Genomic DNA, 24,292 nt, shown 5'->3' on the forward strand with positions numbered 1-24,292 from the left:
AATTACTAATATAAAATTTTTCCCAGTACCTGGAACTACAGCCTAGAAAGCCTGATGTTCACTGCAGACAAATTGATACTGCAGTAAAAATGATACTGAAACCTGCAAATAGTGGACACATGGATAAGTACAAATAATGGACAAGTGGACAAATAATAATAAAAGAGAAGCATGAACTTGGCTTTCTAAAGTCAAATAATTTCTCACAAATGTCTTGGACCACTCTAGATCACCTCTTAATTTTTCTATTACATGTTATCATCATGGATCCAACTCTAAATATACAGAATGCTCTGTATGATTTCTTACATTTCACTAAATATATTTTCAAATGTCAGTTAATTCCTGGCACAAATGAATTTGGCAGAAGGTGACAAGCATAATAAAAAGATGTAAAAATCACTTATCTGCTCAACACTAACAACTTCCTATACTAACTACTTTTTTAATGCTGTTGCTTTACTATTTCTTTAACCTACTTGCTCTACAGTTCATGTTCCATTTTTTTTTTTGTTTTGTTTGTTTTTTCTTTTGCTAAATCTGTTTGTTTTATATTTAGAAATCTGGTGTCTAAGACTGTGGTTCCAAAAATCCTTTACTTCAGAAACAAAACTCTGGAACATTATTTCTTTCTGGTCTTCGTGGATCTGTCTAGATGCATTCTTTCTCAAATGCCACACTATGGTAAGTAATAAAAATAAAGATAGAAACTGAATAGAAGCAGAAAACTAGGTAGAGCATTAAAAAATGTGGCAAAGGCCAACTTAAATTTTTTGGTGTAGGGAGTGAAGTAGTTTTTTGATTTGCTAAACTACTTAGAGCAATTTTCTTAGCCCCTCACAAATAATTAACAAAAAAAGGTTTTCCAAATTAACTTTATTATTAAATGTTGCTATTTCCCATTTGCTATATTTTCCTGATTGCAGTCTGCATCTCAGATAATCCACACATTTTTAGAAGAATCAGGCCTGGAGAGTAAGCACTGAGATACAAGATGCAGAGAACAAGGGAAAGAAGCATGGAAACCACTGGGGAGCAAGAACTGTGGAGGAATTACTTTGCAACCAGTCCAACTTATAAAATTGTTCATTTGAGGAGGATTTTTACCTGTTTATTTAAAAAAACCCAAAGTTTCACAGGTGAGAAAGAAGTGTGAGACTTTAAATTGCTATCAGTTATGTGTCATATGCACCATTATTTTCCCACAGCCTTTACCATCCAGGTGCCTAAAGTTTATATAATGTATGTTTGATACAACTACCTACCTGTGTTTCCAAATATATTCACAGCTTCAACTTTTGCTGCTGTCTTTACAAATGAAAAGCAGGTCCACAGATATCCCTCTGATATAACTAAGATCTTCCACAGAATCATTCATGGTGCATGGATTGATAGATTGCTATGTGCTGAATTAAACCATTCTTTTTAAATTAGACAAAAGACTAACTCATGCCATTTAAAATGTAAAATTTCTGAAACAGATATTCCTCCAAAGTGTCCTAATAAATTGTGCACATTCATCGAGGGACTCACATACTTCCTCTCTCTTTGTAAAGTTCAACCTTCTTTAAAATCTTACCAGAGTCTTCACTTTTTACAAAAGAAGGAAGAAGTTGGTTTAAAACTACTTTCACGGGACTATTCACGAGTGGGGATGTGAAACGCAGGAGGTGAACCTGCTGCTGTAGAAACAGGGAAGTCAGAGCTGCTGCTGTATCACCATCTAGTGGAGAAGAGCCCGGCTGCCGATTCCACAGCTCCCGAGCCCCATGAGTGTGAGAGCAGGTTCCTGACTGAACCTCAACTGATGGATTGCACACTACCTGCTTTATCTAAATCTTTGTGCCCAGGGATCGACTAGCTTCCAGACAGGAGGCTGGAACTTACACCTAAGTGTGTTCAAAGTAACAAACTAGGAGCTCTGGATACCTTACCTTTTTTAGCCTTTTGCCTCCTTGGACCAAAATATTCAGCATTTTTTTTTTTGAGTGTCATAAATGTCACGTTTGGAGGTGAAAAACTAGAAAGTGTTCCCTAACTGTCATTTGGAGTAAAGATTCATCACAAATAATGGGTTTCTTAAAAATTAATGAGTCACCAAATCGGCCTAATTATTTTAGGGAAATAAAACAACTGGGCACAATTTACTCAACTCCTGAAACAGGAGCAAGAAGGAACTACTGGAAAAATCATTCTATGAGGTAAGCATTCAGAGAACATTGAAAGATTTCTAACACTTTTTGTCCTTTCTTGAGACATTAAAGCGGTAACTCTAATGCAATAGTAAAGAACGAGAAAAATTTGATTCCAAGACAAATTTTACATCCAGTGGGGCTAATATTTAAAAGCTGTATTGACATTTTCAGTGACATTAGAGGGACATGGTAACTATTCTCAAAATTTTACTGGGGCAGAGGTATCAGAGTGTATGTACTTCCAATAGATTTCAGCTATTAAATAGTGTCATTTTTATCTTCACAGATCAATGTAGCATTTAGAGTTTTTCTCCTGACCTAACTGGGTATCTTCATACCTAAATACGTTCACAGAACCACAGAATGGGTCAGGTTGGAAGGGCCCACAGTGCGTCACCTAGTCCAACATCCCTGCTCAAGCAGGGGACATGGCATAGGATTGTATCCAGGCTTGGATATCTCAAGTGAGGGAGACTACACAACCTCTCTGGGTAACCTGTTCCAGTGCTTGGTAACTGCACAGTAAAGAAGTTCTTCCTCATGTTCAAGTAGAACTTCCTGGGCACCACCACACAAAAAGACCCAAAACCAACCAAACAACAAAACACAAAACCCAAAGAATTGTAGCCATCTTGCAAGACTGTAGTGTTAGAGTAAAAAGCACATTTCTACCTAGAGAGGGGTCAGGAGGTCAACAGAATCAAACACCACTTCAAAAGTTCCCAGTGCTCACAACACTTTGTGGCATGAAAAGGAAGGGCCTACATTTGATTGAAGACAAGCAAACAACAAAATTCAATAGGTGAGTACAGTACCCTACTTTACACTTTTTTAAAAGAACTCATCCAACTCTAAGCAAAAACAGACATTACTCACTTGCACTTTGTTCTAATCAAAATCTTGCATTTTATTGTTGTTATTTTGCAAAATTAGTTTTCCTTCTACTTTCACTTTCGAAAAGCATGTTTACAGTTGTACACCATGTGTGCTTTCCAGATTAGATAGCCAGGGCTGATGCTGAAACATAAACTGAAAGTGCAAAACACTTTTCAGACAAGAAGTCATGCAGCCACAATAAATTTAAATATTTTAATGTCTAGTATGTTAAAGGAAAATATGATATCAGTATTCATGATTTGTCAAACACCAGCACAAGTAACTCATCTTGTCTGGCCTTAAGAAGACAAGGAACTCAAATTTGTAGATCCATTCATATCACTTGGCAGGTTTCTAGAAAAAGCTCTCCTGCACTCATGCAAAAAGTTTTCTTCTGCCAGAAGTCTTTCCACATGTTCCTGGTTACTAATGAAGGCCTAATAATTAATAACTTGGATTAACTTTAATAAGTTGGGGCAAAATCACTGGTTTCCTCTTGCATTTACTTTAAGCTATATTCCTTCCCTTCTTCCTAAAAAATGTAAATGGCTCTTCTATATGGTTCAGTATGGCTCAGGCATTACCCTATGAGAATCAGAGAATAAAAGAAAAGAAAGTATGGTTCTGAGAAGGAATATTGACCTAGAAAATTTGTGAAAGATGGAAGATATGAAAGGAAAATGTTTAATTGTAGGCATTAAGATCTGTGTAAACAACACAGGGATCCAGTACTGTGACCCTAGGAGATAATGTGAGGAAAGGAAATGGAATTTCTTGTATTTAATATGGCAATAGACTGAAGAGGCTAAGAAGATGATAAGGTTTTTTACATATTTTTATTTTGTTTAAAAAACTTTTTGAGGGATTGAATTGCGACTTGAAGTTAATGAGAAGCAGGAACAGAGAAATAAGGAATAGTAAAGAAAAAAGACAAACCCTGGAAATTTCAGCTAAATGACTCTTTGCATAACACTATTTTTAAAAGTAAGTACAAAATTTACAATTTTCTTTAATCTCCCAGCAACTGCAGTTGGGAAAGACTGTATGTCAAAACCCCATACCATCTTATTTTAGATATTTAAGTGCTTAAACTGGGAAAGTGGCAGGTTGGGACCCCAGCACTCAGGGTCAGGACACCTCCATTTCTCCAGTTACTGCTGAAGATCTTCTGAGAGGTGACAGGTAGGAAAGATGAGTGCTAATATCTTTACAAACAACTCTGTGGGTGAAGGAATGGGTGTTAACGTCTTAGAAATGGGTCTTAATACGTCTACTGACTTCAAAGGGAAAGTTTGTTACAGATCCCAGACAGCCTGGCTCCTGAAACAGGCAAGGGTCTGTGCAAGCCTCAACTTCCGAAATCTGGGGTAAAATGACAGGTTCAAGGGGGAATATGGGGTAGGTGGCCCGGGAAGGCTGCACTTTCCTAGTACCTCAGATGGTGAGGGAAGGAAGAAGGCAACATGCAGCCGGGAGATTAGGATAAAAGGAGGCCGCATCCGCTAAAATCTCGAGAGAGAAACCCCGCGGGCGTGTGCCCCTGGTGGACTCTGCCATTGTGCGAATAAAGTTGCAGGACTCCTCTGTCTCCTTTATGGACGGTGGGTTTTCATAGCGTGATTTTCCGTACATGCCTGAGCCCACCGGAGGAAAGCAGCCGCTCCCCGGGCTGAGCGTGGGGACGATGCTCCGGGGACGATGCTCCGTCTGCAGGGATGGGGAGAATGCTCAGCTGGGGGACAGGTAGGCGCCATACAGAGTCCACAAAATTCTCCACTGGAAATCATAGAAACAAACAAACAAACAAAAAAGACAACATCCGCCCCCTCCCCCAGTTCACCAATTACTATTTAAACATTGTCACACGTTTCCACAACACTACGAAGAAGACATGTTGGAAGGCTTTATCAGATGGCATTTAAGGCCGTTCTGCGGGTGGGTGGCCGCTGCCCCCGCTTCGCACCGCCTGTACGAAGTGTGTTCACTACCCTGACCTGGCCGCGGTGCTCCAGCGCAGCGGACCCCGAGGCAGGATCCTACTCCGCCTCCGCCGGGCAGGTTCTTTCGGATCGGCAGGAAAGGGGTTAAACGAGGAGCCGCGGCGCCTGGAACCCGGCGGACTGTTCCATTACCTCGAGAGGGGGACCCACTTACACATTGCTAATTATTCGCTACCAGATAATGTTAAGACTTGAAAAGAAAAGCTATAAGCAGTCATTATAAAGCATGAGAAGCAGGTCTGTGAGTTAAAACAGGAGAACCTGAGGTAAAATCCTGAGGGCACTTCCGTCTTTTTTCCTGCGTGGGCAAGTTGCGCTCAGCCCGGTCTGAGGGAGGAGGCGAGGCGGCACCCCGGTAGCGTGTTTGGGGCTCGCAGGGCGCTTTAGGAGTTTTAGATACACTTTAATTTCTCTTTTCAGCATGGCTAGAGTTTTCCTCTTCCCCGGCTGCTCGTAACAGGCCTTGTTTGCCTAAGCGGGACTGGGAGGAGAGGAGGAAGGGCGGGCAGGAGAGCGGTGATGGCAGGAGGGTTCTGAGGTGACAAAGGCGCGGGAAGCGGCCGGAGCAGTCCGGGTGCTGCTCGGTCAGGGGGTCAGTGGCTTTCTTAAGCTCCAATAATTATAGAATCGGTCGCGCCTAGCCCAGTGGAAGAGATGTGACAAACAGGTTTGGGAGTCCTGAGAACAAACGCGAGTAACTCGGCCGGATTTCACAGGCAGTGTTGGAGAGCCGGGGCTGAGATCCGCCCCAGGCGGTTCGGGAACAGGCGGAAGGCGTCCTCAGACATCTGCTCACACCAGTGTTTTGGAGTATCTTAGAGACATTGTCTGTGTTCTTTAGGATCAACTTAATATGTCAGTATAGAAAGAAAAAAAAAAGCGCCTTTTTTTTTTTTTTTTTTTTTTTTTTTTTTTTTTTTTTTTTTTTACTAATAATGGTAAGAATTAAGAAAGTGATGAATTGGGTTCTTAGGTCTGCACCTTGACAGAAGGAAACAGTCTTATAAAGGAGCTGGTTTAAAAGCAGGTATTAGTGATAGAGAGCTTTCCATCATACTAAAAATATTTCCGTGGCATCATAAGCATGGGCAGTGCTTCCCAGGCAACTATAAAATGCCAAGCCCACTTCCTTTGAGAAACTCTGAAACTTAAAAGTAGATCAAAACCACACAATATTAACAAATTTGGAGCTTACAGTGAGGGAATAGGAGGGGCATTGTCTTCGAGAAGCAAATTTAATTTTTGTAACATATCTTCTTCTGTATTATTTATAAGAAGATTTCTTGTCTGCCTAATTATTCTTCAGTACCAGCTGAGCAGTATTGTTTCAGTAATACTGTGGTAACATAGTATAGATGGAGAATCCACATATTTCAGAGAAATGTATGAGAGATTGAACTACATTATAACCTGCGTCCCTCGGGGGTGCAACAGTGAAACAGCACCGGGAAGTGTGCTCTAATCATTATTCCTGCACTGGCTTTTTTTGTGGCTAAATGAGGATCTCAGTGCACTAGACTAGCAACCCAGAGTCTTTCCTGAGCACTACATTGCCAAAAAATAGTGTTTAATTAAAAAAGTTGCAGTATGTTTTTTGCAATCAAAGGGAAGTGTATATGCTAGAGAAAAGCTATTGGATTAACAGTACTGTAATTTTTTGCTTGGCACATAGGGAGTTCTAAGAGGTTATCTGTAAAATTTCTGCAGGTGGAACCCCCCTCCCTCCCAAAATTCCTAAGGGCAATAATTAAATATTATTCTACAGCTACCTAAACATGTAGTTGTATTCCTATAGACAGGTTATTACAGCTCTATAACTTCCCAGAAATTACATGTGAAATTTTCTATTTCAGGCATTTTGACAGCAGTAAGTAGCATTTTGAATGAAATTTTTGGGAACTGGACAGATTATATCTAATACATGTGAAGAACACCAGCCATAAAGAAGTCTCATATAGACATCTCTGAACTGCTTTTAGAAGAGGGTAAAGCTGGTAGAGGCCTGGTAAGAAAATCTTCATTTAAATATACACAATTTTATTGTTGGGAGGGAAGATTATTCAAGGAGTGAGAAGGAGGAAGAAAGTGTAACTGCTAAAGTTAATCAGTTTGGTAGATCTTGAATGTTCAGCTGTTACACGGTTTTATACTAACTTCATAATAGCATGTAGGTCACAGGAATGATGTGTAACACAATGTCCGTAGTAATGAAACAAAGCCTCACAGCCAGGCCATCAGACATGTATGTGACACTCCTTCCCCCATAGGCCATGTTATATTTTTGAGTTAATCATCAACAGTAAAGGAATACCAAGGATTTCTCTCACTTTTCAGGTTCTAGATGGTATTTATGAGAAGATGTAAAAAATAAGGGGATGATAAGGATATCATGACTAACTGTAAAATAAAGCATACTTCCCAATAAAATTCAGATGGACTAGAAAAAAAACGCATTTACCTTTATAAATATAGTTTTTAAAACCAAACCAAAACATCCCTAAACATCCGTCTATCACTAATTTTTAGATGATCAATTTTTCATGAAATTTATTTCTTAAGGAAAGCTCAGATATGGATGATATCTCTACCTGTCACGCCCCTAGACTGGACAGTTAACTTCAGTACTTCTGGAGTTATTTAGGCAACATCCAAGTTTAGCAATATGCAAAGTTATTCGCAGACAATCATAAACACAGCAGAATATTTACATTTTAAATTTTAAAAAAATTGTACTCACTAGTATAAATGATATTTGGTGTGAAAAAATTTAGAAAAGGAAAGATCATAATTTTAGGTCTGCACATATATAACAATTTTTGTGACAGTTTTTCATGTAAGTGCTCTTTGTGCTATTCTGTAATTCAAACAGAAATTTACAGCATGGCTTTCACAAATAATCTCTTTGCCAAAATTATTCCTTATTTGACTGAACTTTTTTTCCAAACATTATTCAATCACAAATTCCTTTTCTACACTATTAAAATGGCTTTCCCACAAAGTCGGTTTTTCATTCACTTTCTACTCATAGTGCATTCTTCTTTGGGCATTTGGCTATTCTGTAAACACAATTTATAAGAAAAAAATAAACCCAGTAAGATAATTTGTTATAGAGATAGACAGAGACATATAGACTCTATCCATATAGATATAGATAGAAACATCCTCTTTTTAAGCCAGTGATTCTTTAAGTGAAGCAGATAGAGGTTCACATCATGAATTATTTTGCTAACGAAGAAAAATCAAAATAGGAAAATAAAGTAAGGACTTTTATATGCTACCTCTAACCTTTGGGAGCAAGTAAGAAGGAAACAATCCAAAACGATAGGGAAAACACAGCCTAATGGCAGAGAAAAGATAAACATTGCCCAAGGAAATGCAGGAGGAAAAAAACACTTTGGGCAGAGGAGAGTAATCACTAGTGTAGCCTGGAATAAAAAAAAGACTTTCTTAAGTCTGGAAAAGAGGGGAAACAGCAATGGAAGGTAAGAAAGTCATGAGTAAGTTTAGGAAAAAGTCTAGTGAAAGAAAGTATATAAAGTATTTTGTGGCGTGTCTGCACATATTTTCCTGACAGGGAAATGCATATTTTGAAAGCTGTTGGGTTATTGTAATTTATGGATCTATTTAAAAAGCAACTGTCATTAAAATCGGCAGTGTATTCTTACTTAATTTGACTTGGTTAGTGTAGTGTCTTTGGTCAGAAACAAGAGATGGCATCAGATACTTTGATGCACTCTGTTTATAAAGACTGTGTGTACATTCTTTTCCTCTGAAACCATGTGAATGTTTCACTCAAAGTCTCAGTTTCTTCTTGGTTGATAGTCATCTTGAATCTCTCTTGCTCTGCTTTTCTTACAGCTAGATTCCCAGCGATTGCTCAGGCCTGTGTATGGGTATCTGTGTCTTCTCTGCATCTGTTTCTATGGCATTTTACATCTCTTTTTCTCACACATGCCTATCCTCAAATATCCAACAAAACATGTGCCAACCACGTGTCTTTGTTTTTGGTGGTGACATGCACCCATATTCTTGTGGAAACTGGTTCTTTTTTTTTTTCAGAAAGTTAAACTACTTCTTACAGTGATTTTGAAGAGCACTGCTTATGACAATTAGCTGTAATGCATTTTATCTAACAGCAATTTTATGCATAACAGACCATGTTAATAAATTGAACCCAGCATGGAAAACAATACGAGCAAACAATACGAGCAGTAGCACAGGTATAGAGATCACAGCCTCCACAGGAGAGTCACTGTATCATTTTCCATATTACTACTTACACTGGAATGCAATCAACAGTAGAAAAAGTTGGCAAACCTACAAAATTTACAGTAATAATTCAGAACTACAAATTTACAATGCTATGTACACTAGTGGTCTTTCATTATCATCACAATTTTAAATTATTTCCACTTAAACTATAAGCTTTAAGGAAACTGCTTATGCTTAGTGTGTTGTTTCTCCAACGGTATACCTTTGAGACAAAAATTTCCTATGGTGAATTCATCTTTTAATAGATGAATTCTGTTTAAGAAACCTAAGGAAGTCGAATATGTATTTTAAAATTGTGGGAAGATAAATACAGAAATGGAAGCATTAAAACCAGGAATTTAAATACATCATGATCCAGAAAAGGACATTTTTCATAAATAGATCATTTTAATGTGATTTTTAAGCTGCATCATCTAGCCAGAGACATATATTTGCATTTAATTTGGGCTTCTCCAGGTCAACAGCTCAATTTTATGGACCACTTATTGTCCCTGTCGAAAGTTAAACCAAAAATTTTAAAAAGGCTTTGTGCTTCAGAATGCACAGTATTGCAAGTTTGTGAGAAATTAAGTGATAAATTTATGCTGCTTTCTGGTTCACTAATGGAGCATCCACACATCTTCTAAAGTCCTGACAAAGTAGATGCAGTGCTATTCATCCCTGTGGCCATGCTGAGAAGCAAATTTCCAGCATATATCCAGCTACATTAAAAAAAAGAAAAGAAGAAAATAAAAGTTTTAAATTGAATACTCAGCATTCAGAAAATAACAGATGATGTTTTATTTATCATTACTCCTTTTCTATTCTTATCTTAAAATCAATAAATTACACTTCAGAAGTAATTTTCATTACAAATTGATGTTGACAGCCATAACCCAAAAGAGTGCAAAAGTTACTTGTGCTTATTTCATTTTATTGCACTATATATTTTCTCCTCCCAGTCCCACTGTAACATCCTTTTTTAAAGGCCACAGGATGTCTAAACCAAGAGAGACATCTGCTACAGGTTAGAAGTCTGGTTTAGACACTGTGTAGGACTTTTTAAAATGTCTTCATATGAACAAATATTTCAATTGATAGCCAAATTTCAATGAACTTCCTTTTATCAGGTTTCTGAATAATTATAAGATTATTAATTGCTTGAATAAAGAAATGTGAATGAGATTTATCCCTAGATGGGGAACTACAGTTTCTTCTTACCTTCCTTCTGTCAAGTCACTTTGAGAAGATTGCTTTAGGTGTGTCTCTAAAATGCAACATAAATGGAACATACATGGACATTGGAAATAATCTGTCTAAAAATTGCCTATTTGTTCCAACAGATCTTGGCACAGGCTCAAAGCATCCCAGCTTGCACTTTCCCAGACAATTCCTGTACACAATTTGGATTTAGTGTTAGTCATAACCCATTCTCAATGGGCAAAACATGCATGTGACTATCCTGGATAAAACATGGAACATTTGGTGGCTACAAGCTCCAATGCCAGAGAACAGGCCCAGGCATGTTTAACCTGATATTTATATGTAGCCATTTCATGATTTGGCTGAGGATAATTAACACTTCTGAAGAATCAGAAAGTTCTCTCTTCCAAGGAAGCAGTTTTTAAAGGCCTGAGCCCAAGACACTTTTTTTAACATACGCTATATAGATAAGCATATCTCTGTTTTAAATCTTCTTTTCCTGGCAAGTTCATTAAAAATGGAATGGCAAGGTATGTTATGATATTCTCAATTTTTTTTAATGCATACAAGTATGACTTTCTGAATACAGAGCTGAATACAACAGCCCTTAAGTCCAATTTTTAACTTCGGACCTTTGCCAGAAGATGAATGTCCACATTTATTTGCTGGCCTGTGAAGTTCTGTATTGATTTAGCTTTACTTCTAAAAAAGTGGAGAAACAAAAAAAAAAAAGCCTGAATGTTTTTATTTCTGTCTTAAAATTTTCCATAGTGGGCCTCAACAACAGTCTTGCAGGAAATTGAACAGTATTTCTTATGTGGCTAACCTGACAGTAAGTTGTCCTCCCAGTGCCTAGACAAACCAAGACAATTGAGAGGATAAAGTTATATAATGCTCAAATTAAGAACAAAAAACCACCCCCCCAAAAAAACCCCCAAAATAAAACAAAAAACAAATCCATAAAACAACCAACCAACAATAACAACGAACAAACAAAACAAACAAACAAAAACCCCAAAAAAACCAAAATAAAAATTAAAAAAAACCACCACAAAAATTATGGGAAATCATGGCAAGTATCAGGAATGATACCTGCTTCCTTTCTGAAGTTCAGCAATGGTGAGAAAAGAGCCTAAAGAACATCATTGGCAGTGTGTAACTGATCATTTATCTTCCCTAAAGAGTCAGCTTCTGTTAGGTCTGGTTTTATGGCCCTGATATAACAATTCTGGGACAGTCTACTTGTCCAGCAGTCTATTTTTGGCCTTTTTTCAATTATATAATATGTCTTATATATATTTTATAGTATAAATTACATGTTTTAATTGTCTTTATTTTAACTTTATTCAGAATCCCTAGTACTTTGCATAATCAAGAGTTGATTTTAACATTCAAATGAAAGTACCAGAGTTTTGTCTTCTCATTTTTTCTCCATAGAAACATTATTGTACATTTTAATATATATGCCTGCCGTAGAATTCATACTGTGTACAAACAGAAGCTCGTTCTTAACATGGTAGAGAGTCACTTAAAATGAAAAAGTATCATTTAATTTAATATTAAATTCCTGTTAGTCAATTAAGCTAAATAACTAGAAGAAGGAAAAAATACTACCTCCATATGGCTTACCAGGAAAAATAAATAAAAATCAGTAGTCTCCATGAAGTTGTAAACTTAAAGCAAGTAACCATACAAATATTTGACTCCTCAGGCTTCTTTGGCTTTTTATTTAACCTGTACCACTGTGAGTTTCATATTCAGATTGCTTACTTTTCACAGTGAATATCCCCCAGTCAATTTACAGTTACATGGTGTTATTATTTGTTCAGTGAACTAAAGGCAATGCAAAGAACATAACTTTGTATTACTTGTCATACAGTGTACATTATTAAATTCTTCTTAATCACTGTGTGATCCAGCCTTAACACCAGATTCTAAATAGAGCACTTAAATTTAGGATGATAGCTAATGATTGTGTTACTGTATTGAGATAACTTTTTATAGGAAAGTTCTGTCCAGTTGAGAGGGTATATAAAATAAACAGTCATAATTTAAGAATATATTTTACTGACATGTCCTAACTATTTAAAAAAATCTACCTAGAAATACATATACTGTAATATGGGTAATCTACATACCTGTAGATTACTAGGAGGTAAACAGAATGCACAGTGCTTGCGCATCACGTAACTTAAAATGACAGGTACTTGAATGTTATACTGGCCCCTAAAGAGACAAAAATGGTAAAAAACAATGCATTTTTCATTTATTCTACAGAAAAAATCAAATTACAACAATCATATCTAAGAAAACATTGGTGCCAGGTGTATTTTTACTCCAGTATTACATGGTGTCCATAATTTATGAAGCTGAATAACAACATGTAGCATTCAGGGAAGTTAACATCAGAGTGAGGAGGGCAAAAGAGGTCCCTTCTCTGCTTTCAGCAATGCTATCTTTGCATTTATAAAGCTTATCTCAGTACACAGCAGCAGCAGTTGTAAACAGCAGCAAGAGCCATACCTACAGCTTTCCATATATTTTGTGAAAATTGGTTGAGTGCTCTCTCCACGAAGATCTTTAATTCCTGCCTTTTGAATTAAGATTTATTTTGAAGAACAAAATCGAGTCTGAGAGTAACAGACTGGATAAATAGCTTAAATTTATGGGAACTCAGTCATTTGTTTTGGGCAAAAGATGCATTTGCCCTGGACATCAAAGGGAGCAGGATTAGGTTCTAAAGCTTTTACCCTGAAACTTGCAGTTCATTTTCTAGACTACATAGGTGTGGATTTGCCAGGGGAATTCAGAGAGCTCTGCCCTTCTCCACACTGCAACCAGCTTTGTTCATGCAGTGTATGCTCCTTAGTGTGCTACAGTCATGGTTGCATGGCTGCATAGCTCCTCCCATAAAGATTAGGGCTATCCCCACCCCATGACTAAGGCCTGGAACAGAAATAAGGTTTAAAGGCTTTTGCAGTAGTTATCAGGTAATCTGAAATACTTGATTTATCACTTCTCTGGTCATTTCAGGCATAAAGACATGAACCCTATGCATACTAAAGTGCTTTTAGGAATATAGTGAACATCCATTCTGCAATAGATTGTTGTGAGTGAGCTTTTGAAGCAGAATACAAGGAACCCCTTGTCTGAATGCAGTCAAAGAATTTGATCTTTCATTTTAAAAAGTGGAATAAAAATATTTTATTTCCCTTAAGGAAAATAAAACCCTGATTTGCCCATGTGTGTTACACACCACCTTCTCTCAATGGTTTAAATTAGTTGTTCTCTTGTGCAGGTAATACAGCACAGTACTCAAGTAATATAGCCATTTCTACAAGTTATTTTAGTTGAGTGGTATTTTAAAGGCATTAAATGGTCTAGTGATATTCTCATTGAAACATAATCAAATAGGTGTTGTGCCTGACCATAGAACCATAAAAAAACATATTTGGCATTTGAAAATTAAAAATTCAGTTTTCTGTATTTTATTTACGTATTAATTCACCAACTAAGAAAAAAATAATTATTTAAATAGATTACTAAAATTACAGAAAGACTCCATCAACATGAGTTGGTAACAATCATAGAAGCAGATTGAAATAGTAGTCCTGAGCTTTGTAATTTTAGAATTACATTTTCCTGGAAATTCATAGATGTATAAGTACACATATATATGCTACGTGAAGTCCAGATAGGTAGTTCCTTAAGTTATATTTTATTTCCAACGTAAATAATTTTCCCCTTGAGTTACAGAGTTGCAATGTATTAAATTAAGTGCAAAGACTTAAGGACACACTTCATTTGCAACGCCAATTATTTACCTTTATTTCGAATTGATAACTTCAAGTTATAAATGCACAAACGATTATAGGATTGGGACCTTTTATATTGACTTGGAACAAAGGTCTGTAATACATCTTTTTCAGAACCCAGTTTACTCTGTCTCTGTTAATATGTGCCATTAGAATAATAGTATTTCCACTACTGAATTACCATGTTTTCCAGTGCCGCCTTCACTTCTGTACTTTTAAACAAAACAAAAAAAAATACACTTATAAACCAAACTTTGATTCATCCAAAATTATGAATTTTGTAGTAGTTTAAGCATAAGAGAAGCATTTGAAGTCTATATTAAAGACAGCACAATTCAAAAACTCCTAAGCATTGGAGAGATCAGGTGCACTGGTGTAAGATTTCATCCCTTAGTGCAAATAACATTTATCCAGCGCTGAAAGGGTGTGTTTATATGTCACAGGGTATTTACAGCTGTGTCCAGCTGATTCCTGGAGTCGACAGACAAGGAGTGCTTCCTCTAGAAATGAAAGGATTTTTGTCCAAGTACTGAGCAGCAAACGACATTAAGTGAGTATTAAAAGACATAGTTATTTCATGGCATATAAATGCTTCTTCATTATTATCCTGTGTTATGATTATTCTGTTTTACCTGTAGAGAGGAACACCAGAAAGTCTTTCAGATTAGGACATGCTCTTTCTCCAAACACTCCTTCACAACATACAATTAAAACATTTCCAGTAAATCTAGTGGCGGTGGAGCCTCAGCCTCCAGCGAAGGACATTTCACCTGAACCATCAGTATTTTCCCCGGTGCTGGTGCAAAAAGCCCGTTTTTGAAAGCCACTCCCTTTTCGTATGTCCATCTGGAAATCCCTCGCCCCGGCAATGCTTTGAGCAGCGGGTGTTTCGGTTCCTGCGGCGCGGCCTCTCACATCCACAGAGAAGGCATGAGCGGCGACAGTAACTCCAGCGAGTGTCCCACCTCCAGGGGCTGCCGCCTCTGAGGGTTCTGTTTAAGGCCCTTTCCAGGTCTGCCTCCTGCGAGGCAGCCTTTTGCAGTCCTCCTCCTCGTCCTCTCCACCATGCTTAGGCAGGACAGAAAAATAAACACCAAAACGTGTATTCTTTTTCCAAGAGAATCCCTTCTTCACAAATCCTCAGCGCAGGCTTAAGCATAAACTTCGGTGTCGTTCCGCGCACCAAAAGGCAGGGAGGAGGGGGAAAATATAAAAACGGGGGAAAAAAGAGAAGGTCGTGCAGCAGGGAGAGGAGCTACGCAGGGGAAGCTCTGCCGGGAGAGGCGAGGCAAGGGAGCCCCTCCAGCTGCAGCGGCGGAAGCGGCGCTGGTGGAGCCAGGGAGCGATCGGGCGAGGAGGAGGCAGCGGAGGGAAGGGGGAGGTTGCTGGTGTTTGGCGCCGGTGGAGGGAGTCATTCCTGCCGCTGCACTTCCGGTCGGCATTTTGTTCTGAGAGGGAGCGAGAGAGACACACACAGGATCCTTCCCCCTCCTCCTCGCCCTTCTCTCCCTCTGCCCCCCCGCTCGGTACCGACTCACCGTGCCCAGGCCGCCCCTCCCCGCCCTCCTGCGCTCGCACTCTCGGAGGGAGCGGCGGCGGCGGCGGCCCCTTGGCAGCGCTGCCCCTCGGCCACCCTCCGCTCTCCCCGACTCGGAGCGCGGCTCGGAACCGGTTCGGCGCGGCGCGGCCCGACCCGTGTTGATGTTGTGAAGCAGGCTCGGGGGGAAGGGATTTGCCTCGGCCGCACACCCCCCGGCTCTACATGTTCGCTGCACTGAGGAGGAGACGGAAGAGGAGCCAGCCCCCCTCCCGGCCCGGATTATTGTTGTTATATTATCTCCCCTCCTCCTCCTGCTCCGCGGCGGCGGCGGCGGCGGCCCAGCGGCGGCGGCTCCTCTGAGGAGGGAGGGGGGCGGATTTCTCTCCCCCTCTCTCGGATTCTCGTTGGATTCAGACGCCGATTTGCTCAGGTAATCCCCCCTCCTTGTCTCCCCTTCCCCTCCCTGCCCTCTCCAGCAGCGGGCCGGGCCTCTCAGCCCAGCGGCCCAGCACTGCCGGGAGCAGAGGGGATTAGCTGTTATCCGGGGTAGAGGGGAGTAAGTGGCAACCGGAGGTGTTTATTTCGCAGCCCCCCTTCCTGCTCGGTCGGGTTTGGCGGAGGAGGTTGGTTCGTGCCGGGCTGCCGGGAGGCCCAGGCCCGGCGGAGGGCGCAGGCCCGCCGGCCAGCGCCTTTACTCCAGCTCGGGGATTAGAAAGGCGAAGCGGCTGCTCAGTGACAGGCCTCAACCCGAAAAGAGCAGGAGGAGGAGGAAGAAACAATACATTTAGTCGCAAATGTGCACTGATCCTTTTCCATATTTACAACTTCACCTAGGGCAAGGAAGGAGGGTCCCAGAGCAGACAGCCCTCTGAAGTGGGGCAGAAGTGGAGGCATAGGGGAGGAGAGACAATGTAAATACTCAGGAACAAAAATGCCACTTGTCTTTGCTATTACCTTATTCTTCTAAACAAGTGTGTTCTGAACATTCAAAAGTTTAAATGCTTTTGGTTTTATAATTTGCAGATGTTTCATTTCTAAATAACATTATTTATTAGTATTTTAATGACTTAGTATATTTATAGCATAAAATAGTGCTTGAAGGATGATTGACACAACACGAACACCTGCAGACCCAAGAAATACAGATAGCATAGCATATTGTATCAGGTACTCCACACAATTTTCGTGTCTGTGTCCTGATTACGCTACAGGAATATATGTTAAAGGAAGAAATACAATTTTCTGCTTCTAGCAAACGGAAAACAGGCAAGGGATCGAGTGTAAAGTGCTGTGTTTGTGACATAAGGGACCAAGGTGAAGATGAGATCTTAACCAAAGTACTCGAGAGTCATGCATAAATTTATTTAAGTGAAGTGTGAGGAATACTTAAAAAGTGTCATCTTTTCTTGTCAGGCTATATCACTTTGAGATCCTGAGGTTGTTATTGGCTGTTTGTGTCCATGATGTTTGAATATGTAATTAGGTGTAATTTTTACAGGTCAACTGTGTTTTGAAAATGACTGTTTATTAGTCTCAGGTCTTTATAAATAAATAGTAGCTGATTTACAATAAAGTAAATCTTGTACTTATAAATGGTGGAGTTGTAAATGTTACTAAAAACTCACGCACATTTAAACAAACACCCTGTGAACTAATAAAAATGCTTCTACAGAAATTACATAGCTGCAGGAAATTTTAAGATACAAAGTTTTCATCCTTGTAGAGAGGAATTTTGTTAGTGGCAAACGATTGTTGATATTACATAATTTGTTACACTTTCAGCAGGATTTTTAGTTGTTCAGGTAGATTTGCTGTTATAATACGTGGTTACTATATCTAATAGAGTAACTTTCTGATGCGTTGTGTTCAGAGTCTTGTAAATGAAACTCTGCTATCGTGCCTCCTGCGTGCCCTGGTACATGTTTAAAAGGATGAAGTTAATATAGCTGTCACGTAGAAGGCGTGTTTTTAATGCTGTAAATCCGTGTAGTAGTCAGTAGCGTGTCCGTGATTTGTATTGGTCAGGGAGCAGTTTGAATTTTAAAAAGCCAGAAGATCCTGCTGAGCCCCAATCCCGGCCTCCCTTCCTCCCACTAATCTCCCATTCCTGTCTTTGTGCTGCCTGGTCCTGTTAGACACTGTTTGCAACAGGGCCTCAGGCCTACGTGCGTGGAGAGGAACCATTTACAGTTCGAAAAAGCAGCTTTTTATTTTTAAACTTTGTGAAATGCAGAGGGAGCCACTAGTCGTCTCTAACTGTCCCCCCCTCGGTGTGTAACAGCGGAATTGCTGTTTGCTTTTGCCCCGTCGTGTACGTGGAGACCGAGTGTAACTCTGTTTCGCAGGAAAGAAAGGGCTTTGCAGAAGTAGTTGTAGTTCTTGGGTAGTTTTCATCATCAGGAAGCGACATTACAGCCCTAGCATTTCTTGCGTCTGTGTTTCAGGCAGCTGCCGTTCCAAGAAGAATGTGCTTGTTAAGCTAACAGTAGTGAACTTTTCTGACTGATTTTTCATTTAAGGAGGGTTGCTTTAAATATTCTCGATATGAGCAGGAAATGAGCTACTGTAGTTACACAGTTCCTGTCAAGTTTATCTTGCCAGGGTTGTGTGGTTGTGTTTACAGCACCCTTTTTTTTTTTTTTTTAATTTTTTTTTTTTTTAAACCGGAACGGATGCACTTTTCTGAAATGAAGAATAGTTGTATTTATAAAGGGAAATATAAGATGTCTATTTTTATTTGTAATTAGTTTTTTGGGTTTGTTCTTATGAGCCGTATGTGGTTAATCTTGAATTAGTTGCTTGATCAGTTTATATAGTTTTACTGAAATATATAAAGTTGAGATATTTATAAGAGGACTTATTTTTCTTTTGAGTTGCATGTTTTAGCATATTTGAGAGTGTGTGTGTGCATGCGTGAAGCAGGCCTGTGGCACTTTGATACTACTTTTTCCCTGATGTTAGGAGCTTCTACTAAGTGTTTATCACAACAGCTAGCTGCCTAAGGACAATGTATTTATTTTATTGATGTTATGGAAATGCAAAATTAATTATTCTCGAGATGTTAGTTTTAACTATTATTTTATCAAAAAGAGAAAAATGCTTCTTTCTACATTTTATTTTGTACTTTTTTCCTGCTTTTTGCATTTTGAATTTACTTCCTCTGCACAAGTTGTTTTTTTCCTCTCAACTTCTTGAACATTTCACCTAAGGTTATTCCAACAAAAATCCCTTCCTGAAATCTTTTGCTGTTGATTAAAGCTGGTTTTATACTTTCTAAAAATCAAAACATAGAAACAGAAATGTCAGTAAAATAATTTTTTTTTTAAATTTGCAATGTTTAAGTTTTGACTTAGAAGCAACAGACAGATCAGAGAAGCCAAATTATATACCTAAGTCCTTTTGAAAATCATTATTCTACATAAGAGCACAGGTACCCCATGAAACCTTATGCTTGAGACTCCATGTACATAAATGTTCATACAATTCTTCTTGCAGAATCAAGGCCATAGGTAGTAATTTCCTTAGGAGAGAACTTTTTGTTTGCTTGTGTTGTTTTATTAATTTGTTTGTTAGTGATTATTAAGGTAATATAACTTTAATCCTAAATGTTTTGTGTATATAGTCCTCTACAATATAAATAAACTATATTTTGGAGGACACTAGGTGAAAAATGTGGATTGATTTAAGCTAGGGATCCTATTCCTGTTTTTATATGTTCTGTGGCGACTGGACTTTCATGTCTATTATATTACAAAATGTTTAACTGATTATACCACATTTATATTAATATTTCATAAAAGTTGCACAAGACATATGAAGTTTCTGGATAATTGCTGTAACTAGAGAGAAAAATATGTACTTTTATCCTGAATATCTAGGAAAGAAATCAAGTCTTCAAATTCACAACTTTATAATTTCTAGAAAGTATGTTAGAGGAGCGCATAATATTCATGAATGTGTGTAATTTGGATAACAACCATGGACATACTTATTCAGAAAAACATGAGTAGTTGTAGCTTTAGAATTCATTGACTGGTAGGTGTGAGGTGGGTCTTCAGGTGTTAGGGTGGTTATTTAGTATCACAAAACACTAAGAATATATAACATTTGAAAAAATGGCTATTTCAGTATCATACCACTTATTTTAGATCTTTTTCGTTTGCCTTTATTGGAAGTAATTCAGGTTAGGTTAGCTTCTGATTTTGAAACATCAGCAGTAATTAGAGCACTTAGTTGTAGAGAGATATCTGCAAGGAAATGCTTGAAATTGGTTATACCTGTGTATTGTTGCTAATAACTCTGTACAATAATGATCCCTTTTAATAATAAAAAAGTATTCTTGAAATTAAGAAAACAAGTGTTTAACAATTGCATATATATAACTCATCTACATTTATATTTTTATTTTCTTTGTATTGCAAACATACTTTTTAGTAGCTGATCCTGACCCCCAAAAGGTGTGAAAGAAGTGCTTTACATTGACATGTATGACACCCCATGAGTAAGGAAACTGAGTTTGAGGAGCTTGTGCAGGACCTGTGATTTGTGTTTCACTTCCTGCCCCTACTGTTAGCTATAGAAAATCTCCCCAGCAAAAGGAAGGGAAGAAAGGATTTTGGTCCATCTGTATGTGGAAACTAAAAGGAATTCCAGTCAGATTGAATATGGTTGTTAATACTGTATTTTAAGGTGATTACTTGGTCTGCACAAATAACTTCAAAAGAATGTAAATATCCAAGACCAGTTCTCATGTTGAAGTCATAAAAAATTCTAGAAAAAGTTAATTTTGTGGCCATTAGAATTTGTATAGTTTTAAGTGTAAGTAATCAGAGATCTCAGATTCTTTTTATATGAGTAGATAATTAAATTTTTCATTTTGTTGCTGTGGTTTGATTTGAAGTGCTCTGGTTTTTGTAGCAGTGTGTATGTGTAGACATGCAATGCATTTTAGAGGAACAGTGTCAGAAAACCCTAGGCTGCAAAATAAGGGAGTCCTATAAGGAAACAGCAAAGTGAGGAGCTGGGCCTTTAACTGCACCACAGTATTCAACCCATCCCTTGCAGCCCCAGTTCAGTGCCTCATCCAGTGCATGTGAAATGCCAGCTGACCACTCCTATAACCTAGTTTATATACTTATCATTCAGTGTGTAGCCTGTTGCCTTATTACCTGCTGTGTACATCCCAGTCTTTCAGGAAGGCTGAAGTGTTTTCATATTTTAATTTGTAGAGTTATCTCAAAACAAGGCGCAGACTTCAGAGAGCTTTGTTTTTGCACATCTCTAAAAGATTTCTTCAATTTTATAGATGAAAGACTGAAATGGAATCAAAATAGTGAATTTTAAAAGCTTATAAATCTTATCTATTGTGACATGCTTTACTCTTCAGATTTTTAAAATTACTTTACAGCACTTAGGAAGTTCATAACATTGTTTTTGTTGGCCTTATTTGTGGTCATGTATGTTCTGCACTTCAACTTGTTAGGCTCCTCCAGAAACCCTAAGTATAGAATGGTTTTTCACTGGAGGCCTTAAATATCTATTAAATTTCAACTCTTCTGATCATGCCAACAGTTGGAAAAAAACAGACTGCCTGTCCTGAGAACCTAAAAAAGAATCACCCTCTATCTCTTAAAGTGTATTGGGGGGAAGAGAGAACAGGGTAGATCATTAACTCAAATAGCGCAGTAATTAACTGTTGTGGCTACAATATTGAACACAGAGATACAAAATGTTACTGTTACTCTCTAGGATTGCTACTTCCTGTTGGAAGGTATCCTAAGCATGGGGTTGGGATTCTTGGGGATAAAGCTGTGGCTCTTGGCCTGATAATTGTTGCACTTGATGAGAGTGCTTGAGAGCCCACCTCTACACCCAGTGGTCAGACGCCTGTGATGTCAGTCAGTTGTCAGGCTAAGACAACTAAGACTGTTAGTGAAGCAAGGCTGTTCTGAGGTGTAGTAAGTGCCTTCCTAGCCAGAAGATTGCTTCGGGGATATAGGAAGTCCAGCCCCAAGTGTGTAATTGTATCAGGCACAAAAGTTCTTGAACTTTTTTCTTCCCCTTTGGCTTTTTGTATCATGCTTAAAGCGTGGCTCAGGGACTGTGAGTACATTATGGAACAGGCAGACTAAGTAGCCCTTTAGTCTTATTAACTTATTTCCTTTCTGTCTTGTGCAGATTTTCTGTGAGAGTACATTTGTGGAGGCTTTTTGTTAGTTTGTTTTGCTTTTCTGCTTTTGGTTTTGATTGTTTTTAAGAAGAGTTGTTTTTCATAAAAGTCAGTTTTCGGCAAAAGATGTCTTGAATGTGAAACTTCTCGGTGAACTGGTTTTATTAACTGTGTTTTATTCAAATTCCTTAGTAGGGAAGTGTCATGTTCCACATAAGGCACCTCCTTTTACTTTTTATATGATCATCTAATCAATGAGTATCACAATGCACAAGGAGCTAAAATATAGGTACAAGCAACCATAACGCTAACATTTCTTAATACTTCTATGCTTGTTTTTGTAGTACTAACCTTTTTTCTCCCTTTTTTTTCCCTCAAGCTCACTGAATAACAAACATATGTCTGTGCTAATGCAATCTCTATCTCTCATGTTTGAACTTAAGTCTTTCCTCTGTGTTGACCTCCGAAAGGATGAGGTTGCAAATACTCCATCTCTGAAATTTTGTTTTCAAGTCTTATGACTTAATATGACTGTCTGCATTTCTTTCATGTTATTTTCCATTCAGATGTGTTGCTTTCTCTTTTTCTTCAGATATGTTTTCTGGCTATTGAGAATAGCAGGAAGAATTTGGAGGGCCCTCACCAGATGATATGTACAGCAGCTGACTTAAAAAAATTGCTATAGAAAAAATAATCTAGAACCTATGGGGTTCTTATGATTATTTTTTAGGTTCTCATGACACTTTTTGTAGTGTAAAAGAATTCTTTACACACTTTTTGTAGTGTAAAAGCTGAACAAGTTTTGATGAGATTCTAATGAGACTGTGGGGAGAACTTACGGGGAGTTCTATGTGAAGATCTAAAATCTTTGATTTTTTTAAACTTTGTAATGTTTTTTTCTGAAGGAAAAATTTTAAATCTGCTTGGTGATGTGTTTGTTAAGTTTCTACTTAAAACTAAGGTGATGTAATTGCTTTTTACTGTGTGAATGCTATATTTCCTTTTTTTTCCTTTCTTTTGAATTAATGGAAAATGGATTTTTTTCTACTAACATGCCTGGTAGTGGTTGTCTCTTCCTGGCAGTTTCTTTTAAAAACTCATGTTGAGGCATAACCTGTAACATAGCACAATTTCATTTATCCTTTTAAAATTTGGCAGTCAAGGATTTGAAGCATTGCTTAACAGAGTTACTAACTGACTTTAAGAATGCATGTTACTCCTTGCATGTAGGTAGGACTGGTTCTCTGTTTCCTGATTACTGATGTACTATTTAAAGGCAATGATTTTACTTCTGACTTTGATAAACTTCAGTCATTTGGGCCAAAATCTTCTATGTTGAGTGAATGCCCTTTATTGACTTCTTATGTGAATAATGTTCAAAGTGAACATGGTACACTGGCTTCTAAGGATTGTGATGGAAGAAAAAATACTTTTAAATTATTCCTGACCTCTTTTTCAAGCTGTTCTTTGGGAAAAGGAGTTTAGAATTTCAGTGTGAAATAACTTTTTACATAAGGATGTAAATTTAGTTGCTATTTGAAAAGCTTTCAAAAAATTGGGCAAATTATTAGTGTCTAAAAAATTAACTGACTTCTCTGATTGTAGGTGCTATTGTTGAAAAACTTTGTGTGCACAACAGAGCTTTCCTAAAAAGTTCTAAGCAGTGAGATAGATGTACAAACTCTTAGTTTTATGGTTTCCATTCTCTGCTTATTCACAATGCAGATTAATATAAGTGTGTAAAAGAAACGAAGAGAAATTGCAGATGGATGGAAGGATGAGCATATGGAGAAGGAGAGCAGTGGACTGGACCTGGACTTAGATGGATGGGGAGGAAATGGAGTTTGAAGGGTAGGAATTGGGAGAAGGTAGGAGCTTTGAAGTTCTTAAGGAGCAGAGCTTTAAGATGATCAGCACATCTGCTATAAAGACAGTCTGAGAGAATTGGGAATGTCTGAAGAAAAGAAGGCTCTGGGGAGAGACTTCATAGCACTTCTCAGTATCTAAGTGGGGCATTTCACAAAAGCTGGAGAGGGATCTTTTACAAGGGCACAAAGTGCTGGGACAGCAGGGAATAGCTTTCAGACGACAGAGGGAAGGTTTAGATTAGGTTTTAGGAAGGCATTTCTTACTTTGAGAGTGGTGAGACAATGTGTTGCCCAGAGAAATTGTAGCTGCCCCATCCCTAGAAGTGTTCAAGGCCAGGTTGGATGGAGTTAGTGGAAGCTGTACTTGCCCATGGC

General features: G+C 38.3%; 2 protein-coding genes across 5 annotated transcripts in view; one reads left to right on the plus strand and one right to left on the minus strand.

The window, feature by feature from the left end:
• Nucleotides 1-12,769: 12,769 nt before the first annotated feature.
• LOC129047016 (uncharacterized) lies at nucleotides 12,770-18,290 on the minus strand. The gene is made up of 3 exons (XM_054517869.1): nucleotides 18,138-18,290; nucleotides 15,879-16,391; nucleotides 12,770-15,788 (listed from the first exon to the last, which is right to left on the minus strand). Exons 1-3 carry the CDS (start codon nucleotides 18,288-18,290, stop codon nucleotides 15,492-15,494), a joined length of 963 nt encoding a protein of 320 aa, XP_054373844.1. The 3' UTR covers nucleotides 12,770-15,491.
• Nucleotides 16,223-24,292, plus strand: part of NIPBL (NIPBL cohesin loading factor) — a 148,567-nt gene continuing 140,497 nt past the window's right edge. For all 4 annotated transcript variants that reach the window (XM_036402628.2, XM_054517809.1, XM_036402631.2 and 1 more), the window contains exon 1: nucleotides 16,223-16,310. The gene's annotated coding sequence lies outside the window, so the exon portion shown is untranslated. The remainder of the gene's footprint in view (nucleotides 16,311-24,292) is intronic.

Source organism: Molothrus ater, chromosome Z, assembly GCF_012460135.2.
Source record: "Molothrus ater isolate BHLD 08-10-18 breed brown headed cowbird chromosome Z, BPBGC_Mater_1.1, whole genome shotgun sequence".
Lineage (NCBI taxonomy): Eukaryota > Metazoa > Chordata > Aves > Passeriformes > Icteridae > Molothrus > Molothrus ater.

Bases quoted from the DNA above. Each gene is read 5' to 3' on its own strand.
- LOC129047016 (XM_054517869.1), bottom strand. From the start codon at position 18,290: ATGTCGCTTCCTGATGATGAAAACTACCCAAGAACTACAACTACTTCT. The intron at 16,392-18,137 runs GTTAGAGACGAC...TGCTCCCGGCAG, and splicing joins TACACACCGAGGGGGGGACA to TGCTGGGCCGCTGGGCTGAG. The intron at 15,789-15,878 runs GTGAGTCGGTAC...GCTCCCTCTCAG, and splicing joins GGAGGGGCGGCCTGGGCACG to AACAAAATGCCGACCGGAAG.